General features: G+C 45.2%; 1 protein-coding gene across 2 annotated transcripts in view; it reads left to right on the top strand.

The window, feature by feature from the left end:
* DDX31 (DEAD-box helicase 31) overlaps positions 1–17,121 on the top strand; it is an 81,554-nt gene extending 64,433 nt beyond the window's left edge. For both annotated transcript variants that reach the window (XM_006136813.5, XM_089772903.1), the window contains one exon: positions 16,076–17,121. In XM_006136813.5, coding sequence (XP_006136875.3) covers positions 16,076–16,223 — 148 coding nt within the window. In that variant the 3' untranslated portion in view covers positions 16,224–17,121. The remainder of the gene's footprint in view (positions 1–16,075) is intronic.

Below are 17,121 nucleotides of genomic sequence, written 5' to 3'. Positions count from 1 at the left end.
ATGGTTTTTTTAAATTTACTTTGTGTTTTGGCTTCCAGTAAATCTGTACTTTTCTAAGTTCAGTTTAGAAGCATGAAGATGCTCCTTTGTGGAGCAGCAAATCTGCACCCAGTTGCTTTGGGTTTGCTACAGCTGTCCTACTTCCAGGAAGCAATAAACTCCCCCTATTCTACTGGCTGGGGAAATCTGTTCGTGCCACTACAGGGGTGCAGGCGACGGGGAAACCCCAACGCACCGTCACATGTCCCCTCTCAGTCTTCTCTTTTCCAGTCTAAACAAACCCAGTTCTTTCCGTCTTCCCCCATAGTTCCTGTTTTCTAGACCTTTCATCATTTGTGTTGCTCTTCTCTGGACTGTCTCCAATTTCTCCGCATCGTTCCTGAAATGCAGTGTCCAGAACTGGACACCATACTTCAGTTGAGGCCTAATCAGCACAGAGCAGGGTGTAAACATTACTTCTTGTGCCTTGCTCACAACACTCGTGTTAGTGCATCCCAGAATGATTGCTTGTTTTGCAACAGTGTCACACTGTTGACTTATACTTATCCCCTCTTCTGTGCTGTAGAAATGTAAACTCCCACCTTCCCTCTGCCAGTGACACCTACACTGCTTGCCTGTTTGCCAGATTTTCTAGCAAGTGGTCTTGGGGTTTTCCTGCACGCACCGTCCCTAACCCATGGAAGCAGCCTCCCTGGCATCTGCAGAACAGTATCCAAATCCTCCGTAGAACCCCCTGAAGCCTACAGAACACTTGACGGAAGTTAGGCAGTTGGTGTGCTGTGACCATTGCTTATCACTGTCATTGTATGTCCCTCTGTTTTTAAGACGAGAGGCAGGTATGACACTTACACTGAGCAGGGGGCCGTCTTTTTGTTACGTGTTTGCACAGCACCTAGTACTACTGTTCTGCAAACAACACATCCCCATTGTCAATGCGGAAGCATGGAATTCAGCACTCCTAGGCGTTCTCTTCCCTTATCTGGGCGGCCAACGCCCACGTTTCCAGCATGAAGCACTAAAAAAACAGGTCTGATTGCTTGAGGGTTTGAGTACCCACGATACCCGCGGACTTCAGCTCTGAAAATTACGGAGGTTAAAATCGTTTTAAAAGGTAACCGTGTAGCCGCTAAAATTCCTAGTGGTTACATGGTTACATGCACTGCAGGCTCTGCAGTATCAAGCCCACAGCGAAGGCTTCTCCTTGGGAATGGAGCCGACAAGGGCTGCTGGCCCCACTCCCAGGGAGGTTTCGCTGTGGACTCTGCTGCCGGCTCCCGAGGAGCAGGGCAGCAGCTGCCAGAGAGCCAGCTTGTAATCTGCAGCGGGGGCTGGGCCAGACCCGCCATGGACAGGGGCTGCCACAGGGCTGGAGCAGGTGGGGAGCTACCCCAGCCCCTATTGGTTAACTGGAACTGGTAAGTCTCACCCATTTAGGATGAGGTTTACCAGTTAATCTTCCACATCCTTACTGAAAATCAGGCCACTGAAGTGGTTTGATACAAATTGAGGTGTCTGTCTTCAGGCAGCCAAGGCCAGATGCCTAGCTAGTGTATTTAGGCCCAACATCACTGGAAGCCTTGGGAGTTATGCCTGTTTACACCAGCTGAGAATCAAGCCCTACCTCCCCCCTCCAGATTAGAAAATGTTGGCCTTTGCTTCTCCAGGGCACCGCTGGGAAAATGAGGATGATGCTGGTGAGACAGTTGTGAAGCTTAGTTAATATTTGTAAAATATTTTATAAATCTGACGATCGCAAAATGATACACGTCATGTACAACTACCAGTGTTCTTGAGCCCGATCTCCAGAGGTGCCCCACATCTGCACTTCCACAGTTCATCTTCAGTCGGGATTTGCTCCTTGACCGTTACATTAGCAATCCCACTGTTCCTACCACAGGCAGGGCCTCACTGGAGCTTGGTGCAACTGCAGGAAATTAAGGAAAGTGATAGTGTAGACCAGTGTTCCCTCTAAGCTGCGCTACAGCTTCACTGGCCCTGCCCAGTCAGCTCCATGAGTGGAGCCCTGATCCTCTGACTAGGTGGCACTGATTAATTGCCTGTGAAGCTGTGCTGCCAAGCAGCTTAGAGAGAACGCCGGTGTAGACAAGGCTTAGTGGCTGAACTAAAACCCGTTTGTCAGACTCCAATCCAAATGGCTCAGAGACGGATAGTTGTTTCTCTGCAAATCCAGAGTGGCGCGGACCTGTTGCATTGCCTCTGGGTTTAGTTGCTTTCTCATCCTGTAACACAAACTGGGCTGATGAAGTCTCCCCTGGGTTTGCAAACTATTTTGTGGTTCTCCTCATGCAATCCTTACTGAGCACTAAGGGCTTGTCTCAACTACACAGTGGATTGAGGATGAAGCCATTGATCCACGGGTAGTTGATTTATCATGTCTGCTTAGAGACAATAAATCAACCTCTGAGTGCTCTCCTGTTGATTCGGGAGAGCAGAGCATCAGCTGCCGACCTTACTGCACAGAAGACACCACGTTAAGTAGGTCTAAGTACATCATCTTCAGCTATGCTGTTCACGTAGCCAACATAGCATATGTTAGGATAAACCAAGGTTTGTAGTGTAGACCAGGCCTAAGTTATACATGTGTAAAGGTGCCTTTAATAATGTCATCCTGTTCTCCTAGATGCATAACTTGTAATCTATAAGCTCCTTTATACCTGTAGTGCTGCATCCAAAGTAAGGGGTTTGTACCCGTATAGTTCAAGTGGTACAACTTTTGTGTGTAGACAGAGCCTAATTTGGGCTCTAAGTTCTTGTGTGGGCTGATTCTCAGAGGTACTAAGCCCCCATAGCTTTCATTGGTTTTGAGGGTTGTGGGTGCTCAGCACCTCTGAAAATGAGACCCATGGTGTTTCCATCTGATCTCACACACAAGGAAAGCCTTCTGTTTTGAAATGAGGAAATATCAGCATCCCTGTTCTGCTCCATAGCCACAACGGAAGCATCCACAGTCATCGCAAGCAACTAAACGTAACTATGGGTTGAAAAGGAAGAAAGTCTCTTTTTTGTGAATCCACATCTGCTGGACTCCTTCTGTCTAATTGCTGCTGCAAACTCGCATTAGCAAGCGTTTGCCGTGCATTTCAAATACAGTTCAACCACATAATCGTTGGTAGGCCTGTGACATCTCCAGCTTCTGCACAGACCCTGGAAAAAGCAAGGGGGGAGGGGGATACTGGAAGGGGAAAAAAAAAAGTTGGAGACAGCCTTGTCGCTTAGCGAAGCCACCGGGGATAGGCCAGGGCTCTGCCTCCTGCTTCAGCTGACCCTCGCCAGCAGATGGGCAACAGGACGGGAATGCCCCTGTGAGCCAGGGATTTAACAGGGCTTTATTTAGGGAAGAATAGCCTGCTTAGCTGATAAAGAGCATGTAAGATGGTATGGGGCGGGCTTTGATGTCTTGCTGGCCCAGCAGGGAGCCAAGTGATGACTGACAGCAGTGTGTCACAGGATTACTCGGCCTGCAACAATGCCTCTCTCTGTTCCTGTGATGTTGCTACTCTGTTACAGCTACTTTTTCTGTTGTTATGTGCCTCTTTAGGTGGCATTCCTCCTCCCCAAGTCTCCCATCCCATTAGAGTACAGACAGGCTGGAAGATACAGTACGTAGCACGAGGCAGTCGGGAGGCATTAGAACAAATGGCGCAAGAGTGACTTGAACGCTCACGTGCACATGGATTTGTATAATTGCAGGTCAGGGAAAGTAAGCAGGCTTTGCACAGGCCGGTCACGGCTCAGACTTCAGCTTTCAAAACTTGGGGCAGCTGGAAAATAGAGACTCTGCAACATAACCAGAGTTGCCCTGTACAACAATTGTTGTGTAAACCTTGATTTTTAATTAACCTTTTTTCTCTGTGTGTATGAGAGAGGCTATCTTAGAATTTATAGTGACAATAGGTTCAAATTCTGCTCTGTTACATCAATATAAACCCAGAGTAACTCTGTTAATTTCTGTAGAAACTAATTTGGCTCTAAAAAATTCTGCAGTTACTCTGGATTTGCAGTGGTGTAACTGAGATCAGATTTTGGCCTATGATTTTTTTAATTAATTGTAAAATGCAGACTTGAAATAATAGCAGCACAGCTATTGAACAGACTTTCTTTTTAATAGCTTTTATCATGTGATACTGCAAGCATCGGTTGTCATATGGTAATTACACATTGTATCCAAACATCCGATATCTTTTAAGCAGGCTGCAAACCAAAGCCCCATCTCTTACCACCTGCATGGAAAATAAAGAACAGCCCCGAGAAAAAGAAAAAAAGAAAATGTAGGGGGAGAGGGGCCATTAAATGCACAAAGAAAAGGGTTTTTTGTTTTCATTTTTCTAATATCCTTCCTTAATCACCCTTAAAGAGTCCAGGTAGAAAAGCCAAAAACTGACAGTATGGCAACCAGGTGTTTGTTTTGTTGTAAATGCTGAAACACTGTATCGCACCCTTTCTATTCTGAATACATACGTTTGTTTTCTCTGTGACTTATGCTCTCTTCATAAGCTGGTATAAACTGAATAGCCCCTTAATAATGCCATCCTTTGCAAGACTTCATTCTGAAGATAACATGTTGCATTAAAATAATCACTCAGGATCTTCTTAGAAGGTGAAATGCAGCATTTATTAGCAGTTTTACTGGTGGAGTTGCCAGTTTTCCCTCTTCTGTCAGACAGCGGAACTCCATGCCACATGATATCATTGAGGTCATAAACTTACTGAGATTGAAAGAAGGATTGGATGTTTATATGGTTAACAAGAATAGCCTGAATTGTTATAATTAATGCAACCCAAAAAAAAGAGTTTTGGAAGGGAAAATACTTTACATTGTAGGGTTTAAGCCAATCTCTATTAGGGATCAGGATGAGACCTTTATGGGATGGAGGCAGATTATACCCCAGCTGATTACTGGGGAGGAAGGGGGGAATTACACTTTTCTCTGAAGCAGCTGGTGCTGGTCACTGCACTACATGGGCCTTGGATCTGAACCAGTGTGACAGTTCCCATGTTTCTTTGTGCCTAAATGCTGTTCCATATCCATCCAGTTATTTTTTCTGAGTGAGGGGCTTTACATGGGATAAGCAGACTGAGGAGTGCTGCTCCGTTTTCTCCACTGGAATTGTCTTCAAAGTGAGCTACGGGTGTTCAACACCTCAGTGAGTCGGGCCCGATGGCATGATCGACATTAGGAAAACGAGTACTTCTTTCTTGGTCAGATCTATACTAAAGGGGAAGGCTGAATCATGATACGTAATTCCAGCTACGTTATTTACGTAACTGGAGTTAACATACCTTAATTCAAGTTTCCCAACCGTCCCCACAGCGGGAGGTGGATGGGAGCAAACGCTTCTGCCACCTTCCCTTACTCCTCACAGGAGCAGCAGTACCAGCCACCAACCAGGGCGCCCTCTGAGTTCGATTTAGTAGGTCTTTACTAGACCCTCTGAATCAAACTCCAGAAGATTGGTCGCAGCAATGTCAGTCTTCCCCGGACTGAAGACATGACCTTAGTAATGCTACGTCTGTACTAGGAATGTGAACGACTAGTCGACTAGTCGCTTCCCCCACACATACACATGGTGCCTCTATCAGCAGCAAGGGGGGGAGAAGAAGAGGGTCCTTCAAAGTGGCAGCACCGCGTGGAGCCTGGGGCCACACCCTGGGCTCCATGCTGCACTGCCGCTTTGAAACACCGCATGCAACCTGGGGCCAGCTTGGGCCTGGACTGCACCTGATGTTTCAAATCAGCAGCACCGTGTGGAGCCCGGGACCCCCAGGCTCCATGTGGCGCTGCCACTTTGAAACACCGCGAGGAGCACGGGGCCAGCGGTGGACTGCTTGAATCCCCCACTGTGCCTGTGCTCCCAGCAGCTCTTTCACCTTCCAAGTGTAGCAACAGTCCTGGAGCTGGAGCTATACTTCGAAGGCAGAGGCTCCTTTATTTACTAATCGAATAGTCGATGCAAATTGCATCAACTATTAATCTAAATGTAACATCCCTAATCTGTACCTGTGCTGCCAGAGATGAAAGCGTTGGCACAGACCAGGCTCAGGTGCTTTATACAACAGTCAGCTGAGCCGAGAGGTATGCGGGCCTGGGGACAAGGTGGGGGGCCAGCTCCACATCCCTGGAAGGGGCAGGGCTTTGAGTGGAAGTCCTTAGTGCCGCCCTCAGCTCCAGGACTCTTTGAAACACTGGGTCCCTGTGCATTTGCCTCCTTTGCCCCCATCGGCAGGCCTGACCACAGTGTCACAAAAGCCTTCTCAGAATTACATGAAATACTGGTAAAAATGGCAGTGCCTATGTGCCTCGCTGTTGCTGGGGAACATTGATCCGCTGGTTTCCTCTATGACCCTTCTCTAAGTAATGACATTGCCACGATTGTCCATCTGGGAAGCACTTTGACATGGACTAGTTAGCAGTTAGTTTTCCTAACTCTCCTTGGAGTGACACATTATACTCCAAGTCATATCCTTCTCCTGGCTGCTCTCTCATGACCACCCCTTCCCCAGGCATTGCTGAAGGTGCCAGGGTGGAGAGCAGAACGAGATACAAACTGGTACCTTTTTTTGGTACGCCTGGTGTGACACCTTTGAACTGTTCTTTGGCATGGACAACCTTGAAAAGGCTGACTTCTATAACAAAAAGTCTCTCCTCACAGGGCTGCAGCTGTATCTCCCCACAAAGCAATAATCTAATCATTAGAAGCAGCTTGCCTGCCAATTTTTGTGTGGCATTTACAGCTTCCTTAATATCACTTAATTAGTCAAAGGCAAGTCTGGAATTTTGCCCATTGAAGGATTTCACTCAGTTGGGTTCATCTACTGACTGCTCTGCAGAAAGGCAAAGCGGGCGAGCGCAAGGTACAAGAGACGGGCTGGAATGACACTCAGAAATTCAAAGTTGATCCAAAATATACAGGAGGAAGGGTTGGTAGGAGAGGCATGTACAGTAGTAGGCATTTCAAGCAAAAAGGCAAGTCTTTCTCGTCATGAAGCTATCAAGTTGGTCCTGAAAGGAAAATACGCTGCTTAATCATAACGAGCATATTGCTATAGGCATGCAAGGCAGAGGAGGTGTTCTTTGAACGTCTGTCTTGTCCCACCAAAGCCGCAACACAGAATCTTTTGGCTTTTCAGTGCTCTACGCAGGTGGAGTCAGAAAATTGCAATGTCTGGTGCTGGAATTGAAAATCTCTCTCTATTTAAAGAGTTTCTTCTGCTTGAGAGGCCAAGCGACTGAGTAGCCAGAGGCCAAGGTGCTGTGGAGTGAACAGCTCTCCCATGGCATTTTTCATCCTGTCTCTATAGGGAGAAGAACAAGAGGTGATGGATAAGTGAGGAATCTGTCAGTGCTCTTCTGTATAGCTGTAATGTGATTGACCTAGATAATTCTAAGGTTGGGTTCTTTATTGGCTAATGTTTTTCTGCAGCAGAGTAACAGTCAATGCTCAGTGTGATCCAATGATACTTCTCTTTATATTACCAAGCTCGTTTGCATCAGCTGATGACGTTCTGTGTAAGCCCATCTGTTGAGTTGTCGAAAGGAGCGCAGCATCACTGATGAATTCTTTGCCCAAAAAAGCTTTGGTTGCGTGGACTGCAGATGGCTCTTCCAACACGATAGGTAAAAAAAAGCAGGTGTTGCAACAGCCTTGGCCCAGAGGTATCCCAGCCCTGTTGCCTGGCACAAGTTCAGCCGCAGGATGGAATTAGCTGTTGGAGATGCTGTCAAGCAGATTGATGGTGTGATCCACATTCAAATGTTCTGTGATAAATTATACAGTCCGCTCAGTTCTTTTCCAAAGACACACCATGAGTTCTAGGTCTCTGTGTCAAAACTTGATACTCTTTCTTCAGCTGGAGCAATTTCTAGGACCTCCTTGGGTTGGCTGCAACCTACACGTGTTGGTTAAAGGTCATTTGGACTTGTTGCATTGCATTGCACCAGGATTTCATGCAGCTGAAGAGAAAAAAAGAGCAAGTTGAAGGAAGATCACAGAGCGAGCTTGTTCACAGCTAAGTGGTGATAAAGATATTATCAGAAGGATTTCTTGGAGTTATCAGATTTCTCAGTATGGCCCAGAAACAAGAGTATTCTCCCAAATATAGGCCTTAGAATTAATCCAGCACATCGGAGTTTTTGAATCAGTCATGAACATTCTCCACAGTTCTTTAATGAAACAAGAGTATCTATGAAATTTTGTGTTAAAATTTTAGTGGGAAAATTAAGGATGGCTTCAGATTTTTTTTTCCTGTTGGTGTCTCTGGGTCATTTCCAGTGATGAATGTTCGATAACCATGAACATATTTTGCATATTTTAGCACACTGAATCTGACAGAAGTAGCCTTCTCAGTTGGCTATTCAGGATTTTGATGCACAAGTTTTAGAGCCAAATAGGGAGCACTCGAGTTACTACAGAATTTACAACTCGAGGGTTCAGTGAGAGCCAAGTGAACTGTGGAATTAATGTTCCACACAATTCACGGAAAGCAACAGTGGGGTTTTCAAAAATGCCTAGAAGGCTTGGAGCCCAAATCTCATTCAGTTCCATAGGGACTTGTCCTTCATGTTAGCGCTTTTGAGAATCCTACCTTGAAATTATAATCTTAGATTATAGGTTTACTTCTATTTTAGTGGGCGCAGGAATAGTATGTTCCGGTGAGTAAGCAGACAGCACCTGCTGTTATACTCTAGCACCTAGGGTTCTCCGTCAAGAATCAGAGCCCAGTTGTGCTACATATTTGTAGACTAGCAGTTTTCAATCCACTAATCAGCACACAGCTGCAGCCCGTGTGACATTCTCAGGACCATATCGGTAGTATATATATCAGCAATGGGCAACGTAGGATAGTGAGTGGGCTGCATGAGCAGCCCTCCTTCATCTCAGTGGTCTGCAAGATTGTCAGAACCAAGATGGTCTCCCAGGAGAGGGTCGTTTTGCTGCCTGTGCTTACATACCTAGAATTTGTGGGATGGGCCGATTGAACCATAGCAGTGCTTTGATTGGATGCAGAGGGAGCGCCTGGCTCTCACAGTCAGTGTTGTGTGCAACCAGCCTGCACCTCACTTCACATGCCCTGGCTTTACATGTGTGTCACTGTAGTAATACCGGTAGGAAAAAAAACTACACGGAGAGAAACCTGCATACTCTGGCAGCCCTGCACATTGGCAACAGTCAACAAAATGTTTCTCGGGCCACGCAAAGGAGCAATGGGCCATAGGCTGGCCACCACTGATGCATATTGCGTGGATGCGGTCCATGTTACACAGAGAGGGCTACATATGTGGCCCATAAAGGTAAATAGGTTGAAAACCACTGCATTAGATATACAATAAAGAAGACAATTGGCCATATTGCTGATGCCACCATAATAAATATAATAAACAATGGCAGCACTTTACAAACCTCTCTTCAAGTCCTTTTCCTGCTCTCATTTTAATTTTATCCATCCATTACTGTGTTTCCAGTGGCACCCCAGTTAACTGAACTCTGAATAAAATTTCTCATATCTGACTCAGTCATGTCCCCCAGCCACCAGTATTTAGACCCCAGCTCCTCTGCCCTTTTCGTTAAATGCTTTATGGTTCCAGGACATTTCTCGAATAAATAGGGCTGCACCATAAATCAAGAGGTTCTAAACCGAAAAGAAGTGTGCAAGTTGTCGTGGTGTTCCAGGTGACACTGTCTCACAGGCAGCACGAAGACAGTTCTACACAGAATTAGTCCCTCTGGTTTGCAAAATGATAATGATTGTTTATGCTGGGAATGAGAGGAGAATCTGTACACCAGTAGCAGTGAAATCTCTGCTCAGTTTGGTATTCCCTTTATATCTTGTGTTCAAAACAGCCAAAGCCTTCATTGGGGATAAAGAACAATGCATCATGGAAAACATGGAGGGGGGGGGAACATTCTTCTTTAGATTCACATCTTCCGAGTTCACTTATCCCATTCCCAAGATTGATTGACTCAGTTACATAAACATTTTTTCTGCTTTGCAATGTCACCGGTGGATCTTATGACTTGGAGACTGAGAACAAACCTCAGGAGCAGGTGATCTCATTAAATGAGCAGATAAAAGCAGAAATTATAGAGAAGCAGAACAGTGTCTGAGCGTTCTTCCTGCTCTCCTGTGCCTATCTCATGCCCATGTCTTCCTTACCATTGTCCAGAAGGTCTCAACAGCCACTGAGATGTTCCAAAACACCATTTGGTGCAAAGCATCAGCAGCACTTGTCTTGTGCTGGATCGTGGTAGTCAGAACTCATTTCATGTTGGAGGTTTCCCAGGTTTTCCTTTCCTGCTGCATTCTACCATTGGTGGCCTTCAAGTCCAGAAGATGATAAACGTTTGAGCCCACTGCACTTGTAAAGCTATCAAGTGCCCAAGGTGGTGTGAAAGTGATGATTCATGCCTGCTATGGTCTGCTGGGTTTTTCAAAGTTTGGGTTATATTTCCTGCACCAAGCAATTATGCCACAGGTTTAAGAATGGGAGAATCATAGAATACTAAAACTGGAAGGGACCTTGAAAGGTCATTGAATCCAATCCCCTGCCCTCACGGCAGGACTGTCTAGATCTAATTTCTCTTAAGAAATTAGACTGAAGAATGGTGCTTGGAAGATATGCATCCAAGAATGGCAATTGGATTTTACTTTGAGGGGAGTTGCTGGGAGAGTCACCAGCATCCCTTTCGGGTCAGTCTGCATTTCGGAGCTGCGTGACTTCCTGCATGGAGTTAGCATTCTGGGGTATTGTGTCTCGGATTGTGGGTCGGACCAAGCTGGGGACAGCAAGAAACAAGGGTGGTGAATACCAGGAAGAAAAAAGAGCATTGCCTCATTTTTCCTCCTTTGTATCTTGTTTTCTCTTGTTGTTTTTCTTCCTGCCGCTTTTCCGTTTATTTTCTTCTGTGTTGGTTCTACCTACGTTGTCTGTCTCTCTTTTGGAAAGAGAAACCAAGAGATAGGGGGAAGACGTGCCCCTGAGCTCACATTGTAGTCCTTAGCACTTTATGGGGAGACCACAGCAACACCAGTGGGGGGAAAGGGATTGCGTTTGACCTGCTGCCAGCATCTTACACTGACAAGCCCCTTGGGAAACTGGCCTGGTTTTGTATTCAGAGTGACGTGGGAATCACCCCTTGTGCTTAGCGTGAGTCAAATCACTCAGGGTTATAGTTTCCCCCAGAGTGCTGAGTTTTCTCCTCTTTTGAAAACCTGCCTCATCCAGCCGCCTTCATCACAGCTGCAGATAAAACCCGCCATTTTAGACCACTTCCTCAGCTCCCACCATTGCCACTCTTCAAACTCTCCTAGAGGCCTGCTCTCCAAGGCTGCTATTTAATTACAGGTGTGTGCAGGCAGCTTTAACTGCGGTCTCTTATTCCTACTTGTGTGGAGGTTTATTCCCAAAACGACACACAGCAATTACTGGCTTCTGTCTCTCTACCCTCCTTGTCCCTCCACCTCTGCCCCACTGCACAAACACAGCTTTGTCCCCACTTCTTAATGAAGCAATTAGAGGGACCCTGGAGGGACTTTGATCTTACCTGTCACCTGGCAACACTAAAACCGGCTTCTAGATGTTTGACAAGAAAGAATAGGAACCGGGGCTGTCTGTGTGTAGAGGGTGCCAGGATCATCGCTGTGTAGCCTGGAGCACAAGACCTTTAAACAGGCCCTGGCATTGGAAATGAAGGTGTAACTATGCCCCTGAAATGTGGACAGAACATGCTTTTGACGTCTGTCCCAGCTAGTGCCTCTGATCCAGTAATGCTTTCAGTAATTCTTAGCCAGAGTCCAGATACTACAGAGATCAGATACAGTAGAAACATGAACAGCATCCTGCTTCTGACCCCAGCCAGTTGCAAATGCTTCAGAAGACAGTATAAGGAACCCCATAATGAACAGTTAATGAAATACCTTGCTTATAGGGGAAGTTTCATCCTAATCCCAGACATTCAGGGTGTGTCTACACTGGAGGGCTTAACTTGAAATAAACTACACCAATTGAGCTACGTCAATTGCATAGCTTATTTCGAAATTGGGAGTGTCTACACAGCACTTATTTCAAAATAGAGCACTCTTCCTCCAACGTCCCTTACTCCTCGTACTATGAGGGTTACTGGAATCGGAGTAAGAAGTCCTCCAGCTTGACAGTATTTCAACATTATTTTGAAATACTTGCCTGATGTGTAGACGTGGACTAAGTTATTTCAGAATAACGCTAGTTATTCCGATATAATGTTGCTGTGTAGACGTACCCTTAGTATCTTTTGTGTGCCCTGAATTGTGACATTTTCTGACCCTTTCACATTTTACCCCATCCAATGAAAGTGAGGAAGGGTTGGGGGGGGGGGAGTTAAAATAAATTTAAGTGTTTGCTCCTCCTCTGGACTCTGCTAATATCTTGACATTTCAGAGAGCTGGGATGGGTCTCTGTGTTAAGAAACCTTCATCTCATCTGAAGAAGTGAGTTTTGCCCATGAAAGCTCATGATACTATTACACATATTTCTCTAAGGTGCCACAGGACTACTCTTTTGTTTTTTTAAAAGTTGTTTTTAAAGTTACAGACGGACACAGCTACCCCACTGAGACTTTTTCCTACCAGTGCCCCTTAGTTTGCAAAACTCTAACTCACACGTGGATGGCTGCTTTTGCAATGGCTCTTTTGGAAGGAGGAATTTAACAGGCTGTGGAATTCTTTGCCCTTCGTGACATGCCCTGGTTAGTGTTCAAGAGCCTGTAATGTCTAGGTGCTAGATCACAGAAAGAAACCTTGCTCAGTCCAACTCTTCACGCCAGTTCTGGGAACATGGTGAGGTTCTACAGCTGGGTTATGCATTTGTAAGCATTTCTACAGAACCCCTCACCAGAGGCCCCCTATTATCATCCCCGTATGGCAGATGCAGGAGCGGAGGCAGTGAAATTTAAGAGATTTGCCCAGTGTTGCACAGGGAGTCTGTGGCAGTGTCAAGGACTGAATCCAGATCTGAGCTCACCACCCAGTTTCAGAGCCTCAGGGCCATCCTGCCTCATTGTATCTTCATCTGGACATGCCCATTCCTGTAGACAAGACCCTGGAGAGCGACAGTAACTCGGGTCAGTGGTGGTTTTGGATTTACTCTGGTGGTGTAATTGAGATCAGAATCTGGCTCGGTAATCCTGACCTTCCAGATTTATTATTGCTGCAGATGATTACTATTGCCTCTGGCTCCTGTGCCTCTTGTTTAAATACGGTCCTGACAACAGCCATGCTGAAAGTTTTCTTAATTAGTTCAGGTTCCACAGCGGAGCTCTCATCGATTTGTGGCACTGGTTACAGGCAGCCGCCTTTCCTCTGCTACCTCCCTCTCCCGCTACAGCCGATCACAGTAGCAGGGGGTATTGATTTACTAATTGGGCAGTGATTTCACCTGATTGATAATAAAGTGCTGTACAGCCTCCCTGCTGAGCTGAAATTCAGCCTGGCAGATGACTTGTTCTCAGCAGCAAATAGTTCTGTGTTGTTAAGTAAACTTATTTGTTGCCTGGTAACCCTCCAATTACTGTAGTCAGTGCTTGGAGATGCAAAGAAAGTGTCAATCAGAAACTTCATCATATGTTGAGAAATTCCCCTAAATAAGTGGCTAAAATGACTGCATAAGTAACAGCAGGTGGCTGAGTGTCATCTGAGAGGTGAATCATTTCACCTGTGTGCCTCAGTTTCCCTGGATAAATTACCTATTTCTTGATAGGTAGTATAACACAACATGTAAGACTGAAAATCGGTGATTTCGGAGACTAGATCTACACTATAGCCTTTTTTTCCCTGGAAAAAGCTACGCAAATTGCACTCCACAATTTGCATAGATTTTTCCAATTGCTTTTCCGGAAGAGGCTTTTCTGCCATTTGGCTCCGTTTAGATGGGGCCAAATGGCAGAAAATCTTCCCCTTTTGGAGGACCCCATATTCCTCGTAGAATGGAGGAGCCCTTATTCCTCATAGCAAAAAAAAAAAAAGCTGAAGAGCAAATACGTTCACTGGATGGGGCAGAGTTTTTTGGGGGTACCTCCAGTATCCTGGAAACCCCCCCCAGTCTAGACATACCCTAAGGCTCTAATCTAGTACCTACCCATGTACATATATATGACTATCACTGCTGGAGCATTCGCTGAGGTTTCCGTTATATACCACCACCTCATATAGGGGAGCAGAGCAGATACATTCTTACCCACTTGGTGATGTGCTTTGAGATCTGTTATTACTATTTATTTTTTATCTCCATAGCACCTACAGACACCAACCACAGTGGGAGCCCCATTGTACTAGACACTTCACAGATACATAGTGAATAATAGCTCCTGCCCTGACAAACATGCAGTCCAAACAGACAAGAGGCTGTTTGAGAGGAAGCAGAAGCCCCAATAGGGATGGTGACTTGGCCATGGTCACAGAGTGGGCTAGTGGCAGAGCCAATAGAGAAAAATAATTATTTTTTCACCCAGAATCATAGAACCACTAGAAGTTCCATTTTGGAATGCAGCTGTCAGTCACAATACCGTTGCCGTTGCAACAGTCTCTGGTGCGGAAACTATTGTAGTTCTGGGCAACTACAACTGTCTCTTCTCCCCCTCCCCTCTCTATGGACTGGCTGCTCAGCTGTCACCTCTCATGGGCAGAGACCTGCAGCTATTTTCTTTCTGACTGGAGTTCTTCCAGGCTGCACAATTCCCTGCCTACACTGTTACTGCCCATAAGCCAGAATACCTCCATGGGCCAGTATTGGTACTTTGTTCTGTCTTTAGGGCTATAAATAGCACAAGTGCCCTCAAATATAAGTTACCACATTGGTCTTTCTAAGCAAGTACATGTATTTCTAAGGTGAAAGCATCTCTGAGAAAACATTAAAACAATGAGAGAGCCTACACACGTTAATAAATTTCCCCAAGGGCAGATCTACATTAGAAAATTATTTTGAAATAACTAAATTCAAAATAACTCCTGAAATAACGATTTCAAAATAAGCTTATTCCCCAAGGAAAGCAGAGGAGTAGAGATTTTGAAATAACTAGCCCGTTATTTTGAAATAACGGGCTTGGTCGTATGGACGCTCCGATTATTTTATCAAAATAAGGGGGATTATTTTGAAATAACTCCCTTGTGTAGACCAGGGCTGAGATCACACTGGCCTGCCGGCTTAGTAGGAATCAAACCTTCAAACCCTTGCGTTTGCAAGTTTATAACAGCGGGGGCTCAGTGCAAGCACCCTCATGCATAGCTTTCCTATATACAACCTGATGTTCAAATTCCAGGACTAGGAAAGAAGTATGTTCCCTTCCTCAGGGCATAGTTTTGAAAGGCTGGATTTTTTTCCTAGCTGGGGAGGAGGAGAAGAATTTATTTCCTCCTCCCCCAAGATATTTCCCAGGAAACTCACTTCATAAGTTTTGCCCTCCCCCCCCAAAAAAAAACACATTCTTGTCTGCTGTATCCTTCAATATGGTCCTTTGGTCATCACGGGCCAGAATAAAACAGCACACTTGCTTTTCATGCAGTGGACTCCAAAGATATTTCAACTTTAGTTCAGTAAGGTTTTTCAAGGATATGGCAAGAAATCGCTCTCTCTGCCACAAAAGCCTATAAGATGTGTGTGGTGTTTGCAGGCTCCTGGCAGAAAAAATTGTCTTGCGTTGGTTGGGTTTTTTTGTTTGTTTTTTTTTAAGCTCTGTTATAAAATGTTTTCATTGCTCAGTGTCTTAAGGCTGGGTTTTTTATTTGCAAACTGCTGTGTCACACACTTCATCAGCCGTCAGCGTGCGCTCCCCCCACCAGAGCATTTGTTCAGAACAAAGGCTCCCTTTTAAAAATGGCATGATATTTTGCCACTTTTATGAAAAACTGTCACAACAATATCTAATTCTGCATGAGACAGAATTTCAAAACAGGCATCAAGGAGAGGAAGCTGTACTTGTGCTAATGCGCAAATGTCACTTGCACAGCTGTAGAATAAGTTACCCACCAAACTGGGTTTCAAGAGAAAAGCAATCTAAACCCATTCTCTTTGCTGTTTTCTTTCCAGGCCTGACCTTCGCAGGAAAACCCCAGGCAAACGCCGCCTAGCTGAAATCTTGCGATCTGAATACTCCAGTGGGATAGACTCTGGTATATCCAGGGTCAAGAGAAGGAAGAGACATGGAAAACCTGACAACCAGAAAATGCAGAGCTGAACTGGGAGTTTCAAGCCCTTTGCTGCAGAAACTGATTCTGGAAAACCCATGGGACAGAAGGCAAAGTGACATGCAACGCAAACTGAAATGCACTAGAATTTAACAGGGAATTTTTAAAAGGCTAAGCCCCCAGAAGACCTCAACAGGGCAGAAATCAAACATGCCCTGTTCTCAGTCAAGATTGCTCCATAGCCAATAAATACAGCTTGATGAAGGTGTACAAAGTTTCTAAATTTTGCAGTTTTAAACCAGGACCTTTGGTTTTTGTAAAGAAAATTTGGAGTGGTCACATGAACTGTAGAGGGAAATGTGCAACCACCAGAATATGAAGTGACCATCAGATGGGTTAAGATAGGAGCTGAGTTTATTGGGGCAATTACAATGTTTAAAAGGAACCAATTGTTTAATTTATTTTTCGTAGAGAAAGGTGAAGTAGTGCAGAGTGTATCGGTCCTTAGTTGCTTATTCTTACTATGCAAACCTAAGCCTGACCTGAACGAAGTGAGAAGTGGGGGTCCCAGATCTGAATGTCAAAACTCCCATTCACTTGGGAGCAAGATTGTATGTAAATAGCCAGAGGACCACTCTTCCATTCCCTACTCCTGTCTCAGGCAAAATGTTGAGGTAAGATTTAGACCCATGTAATAGGTCTTCCTTCTCAGCACAAAAAAAAGGCTTGTGAAGAGCATTTCTAACCCTTAATGGGACCATCATTTTGTAGCACACTTTATTGCTCATTCTGAAAAGCACATTGATTGACTTCAGCTGTTTCTTGCATCGGTCAAGCGTATTTATTTCCTTCTCCTTTTCCGCAGTATATTCTGGGCTAATGGATTTGTCTCCTTGTGTTCTCCTGTTTCCTTTGACGTGGAAAAACACAACATGAATTTTTTCCTTC

Source organism: Pelodiscus sinensis, chromosome 23, assembly GCF_052426305.1.
Source record: "Pelodiscus sinensis isolate ZL-2025 chromosome 23, ASM5242630v1, whole genome shotgun sequence".
Lineage (NCBI taxonomy): Eukaryota > Metazoa > Chordata > Testudines > Trionychidae > Pelodiscus > Pelodiscus sinensis.
This window is presented reverse-complemented; position numbering and strand designations above follow the sequence as displayed.